The 19,294-nt window shown below is 47.2% G+C and overlaps 1 protein-coding gene across 15 annotated transcripts in view; it reads left to right on the top strand.

Moving 5' to 3' along the window:
- The window catches only part of KIF1B (kinesin family member 1B), a 112,793-nt gene that overhangs the window by 43,637 nt on the left and 49,862 nt on the right, over window positions 1–19,294 (top strand). For 4 of the 15 annotated variants that reach the window (XM_053280747.1, XM_053280750.1, XM_053280758.1 and 1 more), the window contains 12 exons: window positions 869–934; window positions 2,074–2,091; window positions 4,149–4,224; window positions 4,978–5,056; window positions 6,682–6,824; window positions 7,884–7,922; window positions 11,154–11,365; window positions 13,996–14,075; window positions 14,636–14,711; window positions 17,481–17,560; window positions 18,110–18,216; window positions 19,038–19,121. In XM_053280747.1, coding sequence (XP_053136722.1) covers window positions 869–934; window positions 2,074–2,091; window positions 4,149–4,224; window positions 4,978–5,056; window positions 6,682–6,824; window positions 7,884–7,922; window positions 11,154–11,365; window positions 13,996–14,075; window positions 14,636–14,711; window positions 17,481–17,560; window positions 18,110–18,216; window positions 19,038–19,121 — 1,060 coding nt within the window. The remainder of the gene's footprint in view (window positions 1–868; window positions 935–2,073; window positions 2,092–4,148; window positions 4,225–4,977; window positions 5,057–6,681; window positions 6,825–7,883; window positions 7,923–11,153; window positions 11,366–13,995; window positions 14,076–14,635; window positions 14,712–17,480; window positions 17,561–18,109; window positions 18,217–19,037; window positions 19,122–19,294) is intronic. The other 11 variants (XM_053280755.1, XM_053280756.1, XM_053280759.1 and 8 more) reach the window with 5 other exon arrangements.

Raw genomic sequence — 19,294 nt, forward strand, 5'->3', positions numbered from 1 at the left:
AGTTCTTAGTGCCTGTTTAGCATACCGCCCCTCCCAGCTTATAATAAGGGGATAACTTCTCTTTTCCTTGTCAATAGAGAGAAAAAGGTTCCAGGGTGCCAGGGGTCTAGAATTCGTGTTCTGGGTTGCTGTGCGGTGTGTAGAAATAGATCAGAGAAACCAGAATCAAAGGAATTGAATGGAATTTTTTTTGTTTGACTAGTGCAGGGCTGCATAACTCCAGCCTTCTTGCAATGGTTGACCAACAACGCCCATGATCCCTGGCTGCTGGCCACTGTGGCTGAGGATGATTCGATAGGAGTTGTAGTCTAGCAACAGCTGGAGGGCCGAAGTTGTGCAGCCCTGTCATAGTGACCTCCTTGGACATGGTGCTTCACACAACAGATGTGAGGTCTCTGCCCTGAGGGTCTCACAGTTTGAAAACAGAAACAAAGTAGACATTGGAGGAAGGGAAGGCAGGGGCAATCACTTATCAGCCATTTTTATTTATTTATTTATATCTTTGTAAACCGCTTTGGGAACGTTGGTTGAAAAGTGGTATATAAAATATTCTTGGTCTTCGTAATCCGGAGAGAGAAAATGCTATTATTTCAGTTTCACATACTTAGGCTTAGTCACCGAAGGATATGGGGACCAGGAAACTGTGCCAAAGACTTCATGGAAAGGGTGGGATTTCAAACAAGCAAGTCCAGGTGTGAACGTAATGGGAAAATAGGGAGCCTAGAAGCCACTTGACTACCTAAACAGTCACAGTGAGGGATGAGGCACATTGCTTCAGGCGAAGGGGTTGCAGGACAGCCTCCTTTTCCCCCAGGGTGTGCTTTCCGTTTGAGCGGTTTCAAGGTCAAATATATGGTTGTCTTTCCAGGAAGGAGCAAATATCAACAAGTCTCTCACTACGCTGGGGAAAGTCATTTCGGCCTTGGCAGAAGTGGTGAGTCCAAATGCTCTCGAGATCCACTGGAGAAACCAAACATGGCAGGCCGACTTGGACCTACTAACCCATCAAGAGAGGAGAAGTGCCTTGGGGAGGGGTGGCCAGATCCTTTGGAGCCTCAGCAGATCTGTACAGCCACTGCTGATGGGCCTGTTCATAGTTCTGGCAGGAATGTTCCCAGTCGGGCCGCTCCCTTCTTCCTCCCCTCCCGTATGTTCAGGGAAACGGAGCCCTTGGGGCGAACAGGTTTCCTGACTCTGTGGAGAAGCCCTACTTGTGTGTAGCCCTTTTGTTGTAAGGTCCAAGGCATGGGTGTTTTCAGGAGGAGCGGGGTGGCTGCTGTGGGCCCTGAGGTCAGTGGCACGGCTAGTGATCCTGTTCCGCCCCTCCCCGCTATGTGGTCCCAGGAACTTGTGGGGTGGGAGGGGGCAATGAACAGCTCTGTTTTGCCTCATGACAACTGTGATGTGTGGCCACTGACATGTGTGATAATGCCAAGCCTCAGAATTCCCTGTGCATAACAGGCTTTCTCCCTCTTTGTCCAGCCTGTTTTCCGGGACTGGCTGGGCCAGAGCCCTTCCCTTTCCTGCAGTTCCCTCTCTTCCCGGCCTTGGGTGCTAGTGACTAGAGAGACAGTCTAGGCTTTTAGAGCCATCTTCGCTTCTTACCACGGAGCCTTATTCCTAGACCACAGCCTATTATAATACGAGAGTTCTCAGACGTGGTTCCCCAGATGTTGTTGGACCTCCATTTCCATCACCTTTGGCCATTGTGGCCGGGAATGGTGGGAGTTGTAGTCGATAGCATCTGGGAACCCAAGTTTGAGAACTCCTGCTATAATAAATGGTGGCTGGGGATGATGAGAGTTGTAGTACAACAGCTGGAATTCAAGGTTGCCTACGGCTGGCCTATAACAGCTTTTCACAGCTGCCCGTAGGATCACGCTTCTAGTATGAGTGTAGTGTGCATGCCCCGTCTCCCCCCCACCCCCGCCCCGAAAATGGTTTGGTTCTTCAAAATAATGCTGGATATGTGTTTCCTAATCTATGGCGCCTGTTTAAACATCTTGACCTTCCTTGCCTCATGGACGTAACGTTTATATTCTTCCTTTCTTCCTTCAATGCTTCCAAATTTAGGATAACTGCACCAGCAAGGTACGATGGTGGGAAGAGTAGCCACTGAGGATGTTAGAACATGGTAGTCTGTAGAGAGAGATGCCATTTGGCTGGGAGAACCAGAAGCAGGGATCCATGGAGGAGTTGTGACTTGGGAGCTCCCTGGTTCTCCCTGGTGTTACATCAGCTACACCCAGACCGCTCTCTGTACTCCAAAGAGGAGGAGAATTTCAAGACCCAAAGCATCACATGTATCCCTGCTTCTGATTTTAACCCGGCGTTCTCCCCGCTCTGTAGAAACAGGAGTAATGCTTGAACTTGGGTCTCCCCAGTCCTGGTTAGAGCTCTAACCACCATGCCATGCAGGCTCTGTGCCATGGTTTCCTTTGTTATCATTATCCCTCTAATCTTCTAATCTTCCACCAGGTACAAGATTAGCAGGGGTGGGGTGAGGAACCAGACCCATCCATTTCCCTTGGTGGCCCCTGCTTCCAGTTTTGCTTGCTTAAGCATTGTGACCTGTTCTGCCTTTACTCTGTCCTCGGGATTCTCAGTAATTCCACCGCCGCCCTCAGTAGTTTAAAGTGCTCTTCCATCTGTCTGTCTAGCTCATTTCGTCAGTGTCCGTCATCTTTTCTTAGCGTGCTTTTTTTTTTTTAAGCCCTCTGGTATGTCAGCTCAAATATAATTCAGCTGAGGATGCATCTCCACCACTTACAGGAAATTTAATTTCTAAATAAAACAGAACCTGTTGATTTAATCCTTGCACAGCATTCCAGCTAGCTCTGCCCTAGAGCTTGCTGAGATTGGCAGTAAAGAGCATATGAGGAACTTAGTATGTGCAAATTTGTCTGTGACCTGGTTCGCGGGAAAGTGTTAAACCTGTGTCTGAGCTGTACCATTTGGTACTGCAGGTGGGGGTTCATGTGGCTGAATGTAAAATAAAATCATCTGCATGTAGAAATCTACCTTGTCAGGGAGAAGTGTTCCAGCTTAGTCTTTTCCCTGGCAGACTTAACTTCCTGTCAGCAGGGATCATTTGTGCATGAAAGAACACTTCAATCAAGTGAGCTCCCACCTTCAGTCCAGAGTGATATAACCCACATGCAGATTGATACACCTCCATAAAAACCCAGCCTGTGTCACAAGTGTGTGAAAATGGTGTACGAGTGTGCGTATGTATACACATACATACACAGGAGGGCCTCAGTATCCACAAATTCACTATCTGCGGATTTGTGTATCCATGGTCGGGTAAAAGACACCTCACCTCGGCATATGTGAAACAAATTAGGGGGGGAAATACGTTGACCTCATGTATCCACAGGTCAGAGATGGCCGGAAATGACCATGGAGGTCATTTCTGGCCGCCATTTTGTGTTTCAGAGCCTCAAAATGGCTCCGTGAAAGAAATTTAAAAACGGTGATTTACAACCGATTTGGGGGTGTTCTGGGGCACAGTGTGACTTAGAGGGAGCAGCAAAGCATGGCAGGGAGCTTCCCCCCCCCAAAAAAATTGGCTGATTTTTTGTGATTTTCCTGACAACCAGGAACCTAACCCCCGCTATCCCATAGCCCCCAACAACTCGACATTCGTGGTTTCCGTATCCCCAGTTGCAGCTGGGAACGGAACCCCCGTGAATATTGAGGTCCTCTTGTATATGCATTCTGTATTTCTCGCTATACCTTCAATTTCTGACATTAGTTCTATTTAGCCTCTCAGTTTTCCATCTTTTTTGCAAGATTTCATTTGCACGAATCCCTCACGATGGTCAGTTTGTATAAGTGGGCTGGGGGCATTCTTTTCTTCAGAAAGTTGTCTGGGGATCATATGCTTGCCATCTGAACTTTTTAATAAGTACATTCATAATTTCCTTTGGTAGCTGCTGCCTAATTAATAGTTGCATCTTTTTAGTCATCATTTTTAACATTGATCTAACTGATTGACTGAATGTTCCAGCATTTGGACCCATTGCAGTAGGAAACCACCTCAGCAGAAATATGACTTCAGATGTCACTTCTTGGGAGTGAGAGGGGAAAGTGTTTACTGTAGACTCTTCTCTTATGGCAACACAAATGCTAAATGTATTTTGCAGAGTAAGAAGAAAAAGAAGACTGATTTTATTCCATACAGGGATTCTGTGCTGACATGGCTACTTCGGGAAAACCTAGGTATGCTGATGTAGAGGGAAGCCTCCCCACTCATTTGTTAAGATTCTAGTTGATTATTAATTTTGTTTTATTGCTTTACACTACATATTTTCCCAGGGACAGTAGCACACTGTAGTGAGTCTTTGAGATGCCTTTGGGATGTTGACACTGGCTTCTGTGTAAACCATTGTCCATGTCTAGAAAAGCTTAGATTTAATTTTTTTCTAAAAGCAAGCTTCTAGTCTCCATGGTTTGTGGGGGGAATTCTATACTGTCTGGATCAAATGTGTGGTAGAATTGTTTTATTATTATTAGTCTCATGAAATTTTGTTTTTGCGACCTGTTGAAAGAAACTCTCTCTGCACCTTTTGACATTAAAGAAGGAGACAGTGTCATTGTGTCAAGCAGTGATCATTTCTGATGTTCAGCAGTGCAGCTGTGTACATCCAAGTAAACACATATTTTTTCGACCAGCGATTCTCAGACTTGGTCCTCAGATGTTGGACTACAACTTCATATTACTGTGCCATATTACTTTGTGGCAGGGGGTGATGGGTGTTTTAGTCCAGCAACATCTGTGGACCCAAGTTCTAAGAACCCCTGTTTTAGACACAATGTGCCCATGTTAATCTGCTCTTGAACTTCTGCATTCTTGGTTAGGTGACTTTAGGTTTGTGACTTGTAGGTGGTCACTTATCATTGAGTAATTTAACCGTCTCTTGGCAGTCAAACTTGACAAATCCTTTTACCCCAATAATATGTTCTGCCTTGTAGGTGGCAACTCCAGAACTGCCATGGTGGCTGCTTTGAGTCCCGCAGATATCAACTACGATGAAACTTTAAGCACTTTAAGGTACGTAGGAACCTAGGCAGATGACATATACTGAGTCCGACCCTTGGTCCATCTAGCTCAGTATTGTCTACACAGACTGGCAGCGGCTTCTCCAAGGTTGCAGGCAGGAGTCTCTCTCAGCCCTATTTTGGAGATGCTGCCAGGGAGGGAACTTGAAAGCTTCTGCTCTTCCCAGAGTGGCTCCATCCCCTGAGGGGAATATCACGCTTCAAGTCTCCTGTTCATATGCAACCAGGGTGGACCCTGATTAGCTAAGGGGACAAGTCATGCTGGCTACCACAAGACCACTTCTCCTGAACATGATGCAAGAATGTTGGCCTTTCTGTTTAGTTAGGTTGAGAGAAGAAGCATTTATTTGCCTAGCCCTAGGCCATTACAAACAGAGAGAGAGAGAGAGAATATATTACACCAACAATCCATAGTCCATAAATAATTCAGCAACAAAAGCATATCCATATATGACTCAGAATAAAACAGTGCCCAGAAGAAATGCAATTCAGAGATTTAGGGCCAACCTTTCCCTTCGTGGCAGCCCACGCAAATCTAGCTGCTGTTTCAGTAACCAAGGCATCTTAGACCCTTAAAAACATTTAATTAAATTTTGAACCTCTTCTTGGGAACTTGGATAGTAAAGGTGATATAAAATGATTCCTTATTCCCTGATAAAATCCACAGAATAAAACACATAGGTTGAGAGAGAAACCCTGTCAACTTTATGACTGAACGGGGATTTGAACCTGGGTTTCCCAGTCCGGCCCGCTCTAATTCCGACACCAGGCCGACTCTCAGGTGGTTAAAAGAGCTGCCGTTGCTCCTAAAGGGGCCCAGGTTTAACCCCTTAAAGGCCTTGTTGGGTGAAGAACTGGACTTGTGGCAGCAAGCATGAATGGTCCCCTTTGCTGAGCAGGGTTCGCCTTGGTTTGCATTTGGACGGGTGACTACATGTGAGCACTGTCTGTTGTTAAGATGTTCCCATTAGGGGATGGGGCCAGACCTCAGAAGTTCCCAGGTTCAGTCCCTGGCAGCAGCATCAGGTAGAGACTCCTGAATGAAAACTTGGAGAGCTGCTGCCAGCCAGTCCTAGAACATAAGAACAGCCCAGCTGGATCAGGCCCAAGGAGGCCCATCTACTCCAGCATCCTGTTTCACCCAGTGGCCCAACAGATGCTGCTGGGAAGCCCACAGGCAGGAGCTGAGGTTATGCCCTAGATGGACCAAAGGTCTGACTTGGGAGAAGGCAGATTCCTGTAGAAAGAGAGGGAGTCTTTTGAGGCTCCTGAGCACTGCTCACCTGTGTTGGTTAAATGTGTGGTATAATTCTTATTCACCTTAAGTGGCGCAGTGGGGAAATGCTTGACTAACAAGCAGAAGGTTGCCAGTTCGAATCCCCGCTGGGACTATATCGGGCAGCAGCAATCTAGGAATATGCTAAAAAGTATCATCTCATACTGCGCAGGAGAAGGCCATGGTCAACCCCTCCTGTATTCTACCAAAGACAGCCACAGGGCTCTGTGGGCACCAGGAATCGAAATCGACTTGACGGCACAACTTATATAATTATTATTAATCCATGTCTCGTGAATAATAATAATAATAATGGAATGGTGCTATGTCTGGCCCTCCAGATACGCTGACCGGGCCAAACAGATCAAATGCAATGCCGTGATCAACGAGGATCCCAACGCCAAGCTGGTGAGAGAACTCAAGGAGGAAGTCACGCGGCTCAAGGACCTCCTCCGGGCTCAAGGTCTCGGAGACATTATTGACAGTAAGTGGATTAAACAGATCCCAGCCCACACCTTGCTGTAGGGGATTAAACTCCTTACCTGACTTCAGCGCCCAGCTTACAAATCCAGGAGTGGCTTTGAGGCCGAGGGGAGGCAGAAAAGGGACCTCACCCAAGGCTTGTGGCTTTGGCATTCCCACAGTCGCAACATAATCCGTAGATTTTGCTTCAAGCCAGGTTTCCATATGGAGCATAGCAGGGGATAGCAGCCAGGGAATTCTGACCCAAGCGACAGTTTTGCTGCCTGTTCTGTATGGGTTGGCTTCTATGTTTATGAGAGGCTAGACATATTTTCCTACCCAGAGGCTCCTGGAAAATGGATTCCACTGCAGGGAGTGATCTAGGGCTGGTCCAGCCACAGCCCTGGTTTCACCCATTAGTCCCCTCCCTCTAGCTCTCCCCCCCACAGCAATATCCTCTGGATGTCAGTTTGCATTCCAGCTGCTCTCTCCCTCTTCTACCATAGTGTCCCAGTTCAGTTTTTTTCTTAAGTAGGTGTCCACATTCAGTGCCCAAAGAGTCAGTTGAGTTACGTGGAACACCCCATTCCAATTGCAGAGTTGGAATTACTTGAGAATGACCAGCTTGGGGGGGTGGGGGATGCCGAATGCATCTTTCTCTCTGGGTGAATCTTTGAGATCCTCTGAATTTAAGAATGAATGGCTGAACTCTGGCTTTCTGATTGTGGCTGTTCCTTTGTCTGCCAACAGACATTCCTGGCTTCATTGCCGTTAAAAAGAGCGTCATTTGTATGCATGGAGTATCTTTGCCCTAAAAAGAATGGATTAAGGGGAAAAGCTTCTTAAATGTGAAACAGCATTGGATGTGGTCTCTGTTTTGGGTCCCGAAATTCAGTGTGTGTGTGTGTGTGTGTGTGTGTGTGTGTGTGTGTGTGTGTACAACCAAGATAAACTGCATTGTCTGCAACTGAGAAACTGACTTCTATCCAGTGCCAAGTCTCTTTTTCCCCCTTCTTGTGTCAGCTATTGATCCTGAATATTTTATCCTTCTTGTATCTTCCCTCTTAACTTCCTCCTTCAGTCGATCCGTTGGGAGATTTCTCTGGAAGTGGAGGCAAATGTGTGTATTGTGTAACTAGTAATTTTGCTAATTTGGCTTCTGCTGGGTGAGCTTTCAGCTGAACTTTGTGTGCCATTGCGGGCAGGGAAATCCCAGACAGAACTTAATTTTTTTTCTTCCTTTTGCACGGAATCCAATATTGTTTCATGGACTTGAACTGAACCAAGAGTTGCCGTTTGGGAGCTGGCTTTTGGGAACGCACAAAATTAAACCCTCGGTGGGGGGACATCCCCAAAACAAAGCACTGCTAGGCTAGTTAGAAATGAGGGCAGTTATTTTGAGCTTCACTTGGGTTTCAAGTACCAGTTTTTGAAACCATAGATTTAACAGAAATGTTAGTTTTTTGCAACACTGGCGGGGTAAAAAAGGAAAATGATGGTTAACTGGAAATGAACAAACAGTAACTGTGGTGGTTATTTTAAACAGTACTCTGGCAGCTGCCTACAGGAGCTGAAAATCTCTTCTGTGTGTATGTGTTTGTTTTTTGGGATTTTTTTTCCTCCCAAAATTGGAGTAGGGCTGTGTATTTTGGGTTTGTTAAAAATGTCTCCACTGAAGAGAAGTATGCTTTCAACTTATTTTTAAACATGAAGAAAACTGGCAGTGATTAGGTAACAGGCTTTGAGAATATCATTCAGTAAGACAGTGCTTTTTTCCTGACCTTGCCCTATATTTCTCTGGGAAGGGAGTATTTCCTTCCTGTTTAAAGACTTCCTTCCAGCAAATATGAGCATTCATTGGATTTTTCTGAAATCTCAAAGGCAAAACCCTCAAGCACACACACAGTGGATGCAAGCACACGTCCCTTGAGCTCAACCAACACTGTCTCCAAAGGCGGGAGTTGTGTGGCAAGTTCAGAGGGGATATAGCAGCTGTCTGGGAAACGGGAGGCTTCCAGATGAACCAAAAGGTGTTGCAGAGCCACAAGTTACTAGTCCCTCTTCTGCTAAATTTTTACTCGCCTCCTGCTTGCACATATCAGTGTTTAACTGTTTGTGCCGTGCAGTATGTGTGCTGGGATTCCATAGGAGCAGAATCGAGAGTTTCAGCTTCCATTGTGGATTTAAAAAAAACCCAACCCAGACAGGTTTCTCGTCCTTGAGGTTTTATTTATTATAATTTATTTAACATATTTTTATACTGCCCAAAACTTACATCTCTGGGCCGTTTACAACCAGATAAAAACAAAGATAAAACTTTAGTTTAAAAAAAAAACAAAAAAAACCCCAGCAATTTAAAAACAATCTTAAAAGACAGTATTCTGCAAAGAAGACTCTCGCCTTTTTTCTTTTTTTTTTCCTTGGAAAGATGGAAGTCAGATGACCTGCGTAGAAGCTGGCTGAGTAGTGCCCATGGAGTGAAGTTAGTTTCTTCCTCTAGACCAGGCGTAGGCTCTCCAGCAATGCATTGTGGCGGGGGATGATGGGAGTTGTAGTTCAGCAGCAGCTGGAGCTGCAAGGTTGCCTACCTCGCACTAGACGGTGTGGTTAGCAGGCAGGCAACAGGATCTTTGGCAAACTACTGTGGGCATTTCTAGGCCGGGGCCTTTGCCTGTTCCCCCGCCCTGCTGACCCTGAACAAGCTACGTACGTGGTGGGAGAGATCTGTCTGGCATTTCCTTGGAGACTTGGCAGCATAAAGTTTCGGCTTCCAGTTTCTGCTTCTGGCCATTTCCTTTAATTTTCTGGTGCTGCTTCCAGCTTGGTGACTCTTAACTCTTCAGCGCGAGCAGCCGCGGCGTCTCGGAGGGGAGAATCGTGCATGGCGCAAGGATGAAGCTCTGTGCGCATCATGCCGCAGCTGTGGCGACTGCAAGTCCCGCCTTCCTCTCCTGCGAATGCATGAGTTACCACAGGACACCCGCTTGGCACCTCCTGGTGGCCCCCTCGCTCCCTGCTCAGTTCTGTCCCCGCCACTCTCGCTCCCTCTTCTGTATTTGCAGATGGCAGTTTTCAAACCGACTCGAAACGCAGTCTCCTCCTGTGGCACTTGGCATCTTGATTGCGTTGTGAGCTTTTGTCGGCTCAGTCCTGCAAAGCGCCGCGGGTCTAGCTTGTGGGGGTGTCTTGTGAAAAAGCCACACCGCTACTGTCTCCAGCTCCTTGACTGAATAGTTGGTCACTGGTCTGGAGCTATTTACACTTGTACTGGGAACTCTTCCCTGGACTGCATTGATCCAGTGTCCACTAGGAACATAGGAGGCTGCCTTATACTGAGACAGACCCTTGGTCCAGCTAGATCAGTATTATCTACACTGACTGGCAGCGGCTTCTCCAAGGTTTCAGGCAGGAGTCTTTCCCAGCCCTGCCCGGAGATGCAGCCAGGGATCGAACCTGGGACCTTCTGCAGGCAAAGCAGCTGCTCTTCCACTGAGCTATGGCCCCATCCCCTAAGGGGAATGGTTTAAAGCACTTCCATGAAGTCTCCCATCCAAATGCCAACCAAGGTAGACCCTGCTTAGCAAAGGGGACAGTTCATGCTTGCTGCCACAAGCCCAGCGCTCTCTTCCTGATGAGCAAGTGGCTTTTATTGTGGCCATAGCCTGGAACTGATGCTTAGAACATGTCATCTGTACCCAAGAGAGGATCACAACTCTTTCTGGAGGGAGGCAAAAACATTTAACAATCAATCAGGAACTTTGTAGGCTCCTCCGCCTGCCCCCACATTGGATTATTTTTATTTTACTCGGAATAGCCCAACGTCCCCCTTAATGTAATAAGCATAACCATAACATTGTTCAACTGAAAACATGACATCTAAAACTAATTATTTTTAAAAGCGTCCGTTTCAGCAGAAGGTCCGGAAAATAAGAGCAGCCTGACAACTAAGCGTAGAATCCGGTCTTTGCCTCTAAGGCTCCTCACTGCCCTCCCACAAGACTGGTAGGGAGGGGACCCCACAGGCCTCCATAACTGGGGTGCAACTACCAAACAAGGCTCTGTCTTTTGTGGACGATGCCAATCGGATACCAAGTATGGAAGGCTCCCAGTTCAGGGCCCTGCCAGATGACCTCGGTGCACAGAGCAGTTCGTCCAAAGGACCGTGTTTCAAAACTGCCATCTCGTCTTCGTGAACCTGTCTGTGTTGCGGCTTCCATGCTCTCCTCTTATACTGGTGTTTCCTTCCTGTTTTCCCTCCTGCCCTTTATTTTTCTGCCCCTTTCTCCTCTGCCTCTCCACTCCCTGCCCCTGCCCTTCTGCCTTCCCTCCTGTCTGTCTCTTTCTCTCTCAGATCTGAAAGATTTTCAGAACAATAAGCACAGGTACTTGCTAGCCTCCGAGAATCAACGTCCTGGCCATTTTTCCACAGCATCCATGGGCTCCCTCACTGCGTCTCCATCTTCCTGCTCTCTCAGCAGTCAGGTGGGCTTAACGTCGGTCTCCAGTATCCAAGAAAGGATCATGTCGACTCCTGGAGGAGAAGAAGCCATTGAGCGTTTGAAGGTATCATGGTTTCAAATGTTTCCCCCCATATTCCATATGTCCAGGAGTGAACATCCAGACCCCCGCAAAACATTATTAGCATTAGAATTTTAGTCCCCGCTGCACATTCCTGGGCTATTGCTGGATTGTTGAGCTGCACCTGGGTGTTCCCTGCTCCTTACCAACAGCCCTGTCGGCACCAAGTTCTCAATATTACTACGGCGGCAAATATTGACATGCCGCTTTTCAACGCAAGTTCTCAAAGTGGTTTACCTTGAAAAATTAATGAGTGAATAAGATGGCTCCCTGTCCCCAAAGGGCTCACAATCAATAACAAGAGGCCTAAAGCAAGCACCAGCAGCGGCCAGTGGTTCTCGGAGGCATCTGGTGAGCCCCTGTGGGAAACAGGATACTGGACTAGAGAGGCCTTGGGCCTGATCCACCAGGGCTGCTGTTCTGGGGCTGGATAAGGACAGTTGCTCTCCCCCTGCTGAATAGCCTCTTTAAAGGGTGCCTCTTTGCTCAGTGAGCGGGGTTCCTTCTCACGGGGCTGTGAAGGAGCCTCCCGTTGTCTAGGGAGCCGTGTGGGTCAGAAGGCCCTGTTGGAATTGAGGGGAGCTGGTTGACCTTCCTTTGGGCAGAGGTACCCTACCCATGCCTCTCATGGCTACACTCATTGTCTGTTGGTGGAGCACTTGCTTTGTATGTAGAAGGTCCCAGGTTCAGTACCTGACATCTCTGAACAGGACGGGGAAAGACCTCTGCTTGAGAGGCCAGAGAGCTGCTGCCAGTCAGTGTAGGCAGTCCTGACCTAGATGGAGCAATAGCCTGACTCAGTAGAAGGCAGCTTCCTATGTTCATACGCTGGACCTTCCATGGACCAGGTCACTGCCTCTTACTTGCCCTCCCATTAAAAGCACCCGCTTCACAAAGGTGCTTTGTGGCTGAGCGAGAGGCTTACAAGCTGATCTGCACACTGAAGTGTGCAAAAGAAAGGAGAGCTTACTATGAAGCACAACATTCAGTCCTTCCTCGAAGCGTTGGGTGGATTCCAGGTTTCAAGGCAGAGTGGCAAAGAGCCGCATGCCGGAGATTGAAAATCTGAAGCGCACACAGAATACCCCACTGTATGTAGACAGTAGAGGCCTTTGTCCTGAATCTGGGTGTCGACCCGAATGGCATTAAAAGGGCACAACAGTGAAGGGCTTTATCTTCTGGAATATAGGAAGCTGCCATATACGGAGTCAGACCATAGGTCCATCTAGCTCAGTATTGTCTACACAGACAGGCAGCGGCTTCTCCAAGGTGGCAGGGAGGAGTCTCTCTCAGCCCTATCTTGGAGATGCTGCCAGGGAGGGAACCTGGAACCTAGATGCTCTTCCCAGAACATCTCCATCCCCTGAAGGGGAATCTCTTCCAGTGCTCACACTTCTAGTCTCCCATTCATATGCAACCAGGGCAGACCCTGCTTAGCTAAGGGGACAAGTCATGCTTGCTACCACAAGGCCAGCTCTCCTCTCTGGTTTAGCCAGAGCCTCTCATCTTCTCCCCCTCAGTCGGACAAACAAGGCAGTGGACTGGTTGTGCAGTGGATTTGGATGCTGCCTTTGCCCAGTCTCTAAATACTATAAGGAATGTAGGATGGGCTAGAACGAACACACACACACAGAGTTAAAAAAGAAGCCGCTGACCAGGAGATCATGGTGCTGTCTCCGCGGCCACTGGGTGTTTTGGTGCGAAGTGACATCTTCGCATCAGATACAAAAACACTCGACGTTTGGGCCAGGTTGCTAGTGAGTCTTCTTTCTCCCTCATCAGTATTCAAGACGACGTCTCCTGCTTTGAGAGAGAACAGCGGCGGCGGTGGGGGGGGAACAGTTTGGCAAAGCAGAATCTTCTGACAAGTTAATGATCGAGGGCTTTCTGAGAAGCAAGTGGGGGCGTGGAAATGAGCAAATCATCTCCATTCCCAACGGGGTGGCGGGAGATTCCCCAATGAGGCAAGCGTCTAGTTTCCTCTTGACTGGGTTTGAGGTCTCTCCTCTCTCTCTCACACACACACACACACACACACACTCTCTCTCTCTCACACACACACACACACACAGAGTTTTCCTTGTCTCTCTTATTCCCGCATTGCTGCTTTGGCCTTTGTTCCACGCATCCCATGCAGAAAATTAATAGGACGACTTGCACATTTTCAGGGCTGTTGGACAAAGAATATACAGGATTTTGGGACCATAAATTGTGTCAGGACCTTACATTATTTGGGATAGATAAGCAAAGATCAATGAATCAATTGCAGTGGCCAGACTGGGTCATGGGACTGCTGTGGGGCAGAAGGAGGGCTTGAAAATGGCTGTTCTGTTTGTTTATTTGTACACCACCCTGAATTTCTGTCTCTGGGAGGTTTACAGCAACCTATGAAAGGCCCCGTGAGATCTTGGTAGCTGAGCAGAGAACTGAACCCAGGTCTTCCAAGTGCAATTCAAACGCTCAATTCAGTGCTGGCTGTCTTCAAGTTGTTTGGTTTTTACGTTGCAATTTGGCTCTTCAGCATGCTAAATGTAAATTTCTTATGTCAAGTGGTCTCATGGAAAATGAGACATAACCCCATGCACACTGCTGATTCTCTGTTGGCTTTCTTGCAGGAATCTGAGAAAATCATTGCGGAGCTGAATGAGACCTGGGAGGAGAAGCTGCGGAAGACGGAGGCAATTCGGATGGAGAGGTCAGGCGTGAGAAAGGGCCGGTCTCTCGGTCGCGGTATCTTTGGAAGTTCTTAAGCCATGTCACTTAGGTGGGAGGCAGGGTGCTCCTGCTGATCTTGTGGGCAGGAGAGCTGGTCTTGTGGTAGCAAGCATGAATTGCCCCCTTTGCTAAGCAGGGTCCACCCTGTCTTGCATTTTAATGGAAGACCACATGTGTGAGCCACTGTAAGATATTCTGCTTAGGGTCTGGGGCCGCTCTGGAAAGAACATCTGCATGCTTGCATTCAGAAGGTTCCAAGTTCCCTCGCAGGCAGCATCTCCAAGATAGGGCTAAGAGAGACCCCTGCCTGCACCCTTGGAGAAGCCGCTACCAGTCTGTGTAGACAATACTGAGCTAGGTGGACCAAGGGTCTGACTCAGTAGAAGTCAGCTTCCTTTGGGGTTGGAGGAGGGATATGAGGTCAGAAGTGCACCCTTCCTGAAAACAATTGAAATATTTCCGTAGGTTCTTCATAGCTGTCAGTGGATAGTTTTTTGCTGTTCTGTGTTGTGGTTATTTCCTCCCCTTTTCTCTCTGTAGAGAGGCCTTGCTGGCTGAGATGGGAGTAGCCATTCGAGAAGATGGGGGAACCCTTGGTGTTTTCTCGCCTAAGAAGGTACGTTCTGTTGGAGTGTTTCATCAAGGCTGCCAATATTCAGCAAGTTGCAGTTAATTGCTTGCAAGCTTCCCTTCTCCTTGATGGGCACTACTTATGCATATCTGAAAAAGAAATCCATTGGCTAGCCATCTCTTGAGGGAAACAAAATAGTCGTGCTGTTAGATGAATAAATACATGAAAATTCTGGTGGCGTACTCAAGTGAGTGAAACTTGTTAAAAGTCTAGTTTTGGTTAATAGGATTGACCTTTGTCTCTTACGCTCCTCTTAAATTTCTGTAGCATGTCACTATTTGTGTAAAATATTTCTATACCACCCAAAACATGTGTCTCTGGGCGGTTTACAATTAAAATAATTTAAAACAAGAATGGGCTCTGCAAGTGGAGATGTCTAAAACTTGGCTAGCCAGCTGGGTGTGACACAATGGCTGCCGCTCATCCCTGGCTACTGGCTGCTGTAACTGGGGATGATGAGAGTTGTAGGCCGACAGCTGGAGGGCCACAGTTTGACATAGAGTGTCTTCATTTTCCTTGATGAAAGCCTTTTATATTGCGTTGCTCTCTAAAACCTTATTCCACTTCTCCACAAATCCACCTGTGGTTGGAGCCATCTGTTTGGTGGTTAAGACTTGAGCCAAAGCCATCTTGGGACCATTTTGTTGGCTTTGTAGAGACGCCATTGCTTGGACCCTACGATACAAGCGATGCAATGTGTCGCCACATCGAACATCTTCAGTTGTTGGGTCAGGCAGCCCTTTTGCAGCGAACAGCCTGAAGGATGCAATGGATTGAACATGTGTGACGTTCATGTGCTCAGGACTTTGATATTATTTCAGAGAACTCTTACAGGTCACATGGCTGAAATGAATGGTTTCCCGCTTATGGCCAGATTAACTGGTGAAATGATTACTCCTCAAGGTGACCAACCTCAGGACAGGCATTTGCTAGGGGTCCCAAGATGACCAAGGGGTCCCCAGACCAACAGCGCAGCCCTTCTCCCAGGATAGTTTGCATGGCCTTTCCCACATAAAAGAGACCCTCTGAGATGGCCTCCCTAGAACCTGCACTAATCTTCACCATGGTGGCATTTCCCTCCATCAGCTCTCTCTTTTTCCTCCCATTTCTCTCATCTTCTGGATCCTCTCCATGTAGATCTTCCCCCAGAGGCCATCAACTCTGTTTGATGACTCTTTTGAGGCATTTGCCGTTGACCAGGTTTGTGCGTGGAAGCTGTTCTGGAGAAATAGAGGCTTGAGTAGAAATTGAATAGCCAGTGGAATAGAAGATAGGAATTCCTTCCTTCCTTTCTCCTGTCTGTCTATTTTGTTTCCTGTTATCACCATTTTTGTGTGTGTTGTCCCTTTACTCCTTGTAGATGTCCTAGTTGTAGCTATGGAAGTGTTGGAACCGTAGTGAACAAGCTAGCGTTAACAGTAATGGTCACTCTTGAGTGTCGATGTCCATCTTCTTGTTCTGACGCTCTTGTTTTTCTCTTATCTGTGCTTGCTGACATCCCATTGGCCAGATTTTCACTCCAAAGCCATGTGACTTGTTTGCTGATTCCAATGGGGTATTTTCACCAAAGAAGGTTGGTTTAGTGGCTGTAGTAGTTGTAGGTTCTGTTGGCAGTTTTAGCTGCCAAAATGGCTCTTTGTTCCTAGCAAAATTAGACAGGTGTCTAGATTTCTTTTAGGCCTTGGAACCACTGGATACAGAGTGCCTGTGTTGTCCCAGAGTAACAGCTTCTAGATAGTTCTGTGTAATATATTCTGGTGTGTAAACCTTTCTTTTTTCTTTTTAAAAAAAACCCCAAATCTGTCCTGGATAAATGCAAATGATTTCAGTACAGAAAGGAACCGGTTTTATAGAAAGGCAGAAAACAGTCAAATAACATTATGGATGATCTACTCAGTGAGCTGATATACTTGCTGTATCAGTTAAAATTAATTATGTAGTTTTAAACTAACTCACTCATTTTGATTGGTTTTATATCAGAATTAATAATTTTATCCTGTTTTTATATTCTATTTTAACTTGTGTTAGGAGCATAGGAAACTGCCATATACTGAGTCAGACCTTAGGTCCATCTCACTCAGTATTGTCTCCACAGACTGGCAGCAGCTTCTTCAAGGTTACAAGCAGGAAGCCCTATCTTGGAGATGCTGCCAGGGAGGGAACTTGGAACCTGTTCACTCTCTAGAGATGCATATTTCAGGCAATATACAAATATGATGATAAACAAATAAATGTTGAGGATGTGAGACTCAGGTCAACAGGTAGATTTGGTGGAAGACCATTCTGAGATAACAAAGATGACTTCTTCCACTGCCCCCACCCCTCCTTCCTTGTTGCCCATCTTTCGCCCACTCCCTGGTGCTTGAAAATTCAGTTTCTGGCAAGGGCAGAAGAAACGTGAGTTGGGGCTGGTGGACTAAGCAGAAGCTACTGGGGCCTGATTCTTCCTAGTGGCTGCCAGTCACCAACCCCTGTTGAGCAAACGGCCCTCTTCTTCTTTAGCTTTTCTGCTGATGTATCAGCTCACTTGAGTCGATCATCCATAATGTTGCTTGACAGTTTCCTGTCTTGCTATGAAACTGGTTCCTTTCTGTGTTGAAATAATTTTCCTTTGCCCAGGAATAATTTGGTTTTGGGGGGCGGTGGGAAAGGGGAACAACCTGGAGATGCATTTAAGCAGTCTGGTCACCTTGCGAAGAAGAGGGGCTGAGGGAAGAGAAGCTCTGGTTAAGAGTCGCCTCTTTCTTGTTCCAGACTCCGCATCTTGTAAACCTCAATGAAGATCCCCTCATGTCAGAATGCCTGCTCTACTACATCAAAGATGGTATAACCAGGTAAGCGGTATATAAATATAAAGCGGCATATAAATATCATTATAAAGCAGAGTATAAATGTTTGTAGTAATAGTAAAAGAGACAGCCTTGCTGCAGATGGATGCCTTCCGCTGGGAAACATCATCTCTCCCTTTCTAAAGCAAGCCCAGTTGTATTATGTGGCTGTTAGGCAAGCCACACACTTAATCTCCCTTGTCCTTGTTTACATGCATGGGATTAGCTTAGACTGTCAGATCTGGAATCGAAGGACCTTCTTACCAAGTGGATATTGCCAAGGGGGACATGATTGAGAAGTGTGGAATTATGCGTGGTGGGGAGAGCGTGGATGGAGAGGCGTTTTTTGTAACGCTAGAACTCTGTCATCCAGTGACATGAATTGACAGAATAGACAGGGGAGAAAATACTTCTTGGCGCAATTATAATTAATTGTTGCATAATTTCCTGCTGCGGGATGTGGCGATTGTTACTAGCTTCAAATTATATATGTAATTAAAAGCTAGGTGGTTGTTGTTGTTTTTTAAAAAAAGCACCCTTGTTTGTTGGATGTAGGGTTGGCCAGGCAGATGCTGAGCGGCGTCAAGACATCGTCCTGAGTGGGGCTCACATCAAAGAGGAGCACTGCATCTTCCGCAGCGAGAGGAACCACAACGGCCATGGTGAGCAGACAGGTCTGCTTGTTGGATGGGTATCTGCACTCCTTTCTCCTAGGACTCCCATCAAGGATGATGGGAGTTGTAATCCAGCAACATCTGTGGGCCCAGGTTGGAGGACCCCTGTCCTAGAGTGTTATATACACAATCGCCACCTGTCAGCTCCTTTTTCTAGACCACTTTGCACTTTCCATTAATTGGGCTCCGCCATCTTCTGGGTTATATGGCTTTGCCTCTGCTTCACCCCAGTTTTGGCATTGCTTGAGATCCATTGAGATCCATCTTGGCGGCCGCCTTGAGATACGTTATGAAAGGCAGTATAAAAACTGATCGATAAATAAAATTGCTGCTTTGGCAGGCTCTTGAGGTGCCTTTCTGTTCATGGCCTGAAATACGGGCATTCTTGTTCCCTGTGGGGCAGACCACTCACTCATACTGCTGTTTGGATGGGGCTGTAGCTCAGAGTTAGAGCAGCTGCTTTGCGTGCAGAAGGTCCAACTCAGTATAAGGCAGCTTCCTGTGCTCCATGTGCTTTCATGCAGCAGGTCCCAGGTTCAGCCCCTGGCAGCATCTCCAAGTAGGAGTTGCTGGGCAAGATTTCTGCCTGAAACCTCAGAGGGCCGCTGCCAGTCAGTGAAGGCAATCCTGAGCTAGATGGACCAAGGGTCTGACTCCGCATAAGGCAGCTTCTTATGTTCTTGTTTTCCTGTGATGTCTCCGAAGGCTGTATGGGTACCTGGGAGAAAGTAGTTGACTTGAGGTGGTTGAGTGTGTTCAGGTGGTGGGTCAAACAAAGAATGACATGACTGTCTTTCTCCTCTCCCTAGTTATTGTTACTCTGGAGCCCGGTGAACGGTCTGAAACCTACGTCAACGGCAAGAGGGTTGTGCAGCCCGTCCAGCTGCGCTCGGGTAAGAGGCCGCAGAATGAGGCCTGCTTGGCTTGGAAGCCTGCCTCTGAGCAAAGAGGCCCCTTTTTGAAAATGGCGCTTCTCCTGCTGGTGTTTCCCTTGACTTTCTTGTTGGAAATGTGAGCCACTTGTGGGCAGAGAGCCATCTCCTCCTGGGAGCCAGCCGCTCCATCA

Source organism: Hemicordylus capensis, chromosome 16 (genome assembly GCF_027244095.1).
Source record: "Hemicordylus capensis ecotype Gifberg chromosome 16, rHemCap1.1.pri, whole genome shotgun sequence".
Lineage (NCBI taxonomy): Eukaryota > Metazoa > Chordata > Lepidosauria > Squamata > Cordylidae > Hemicordylus > Hemicordylus capensis.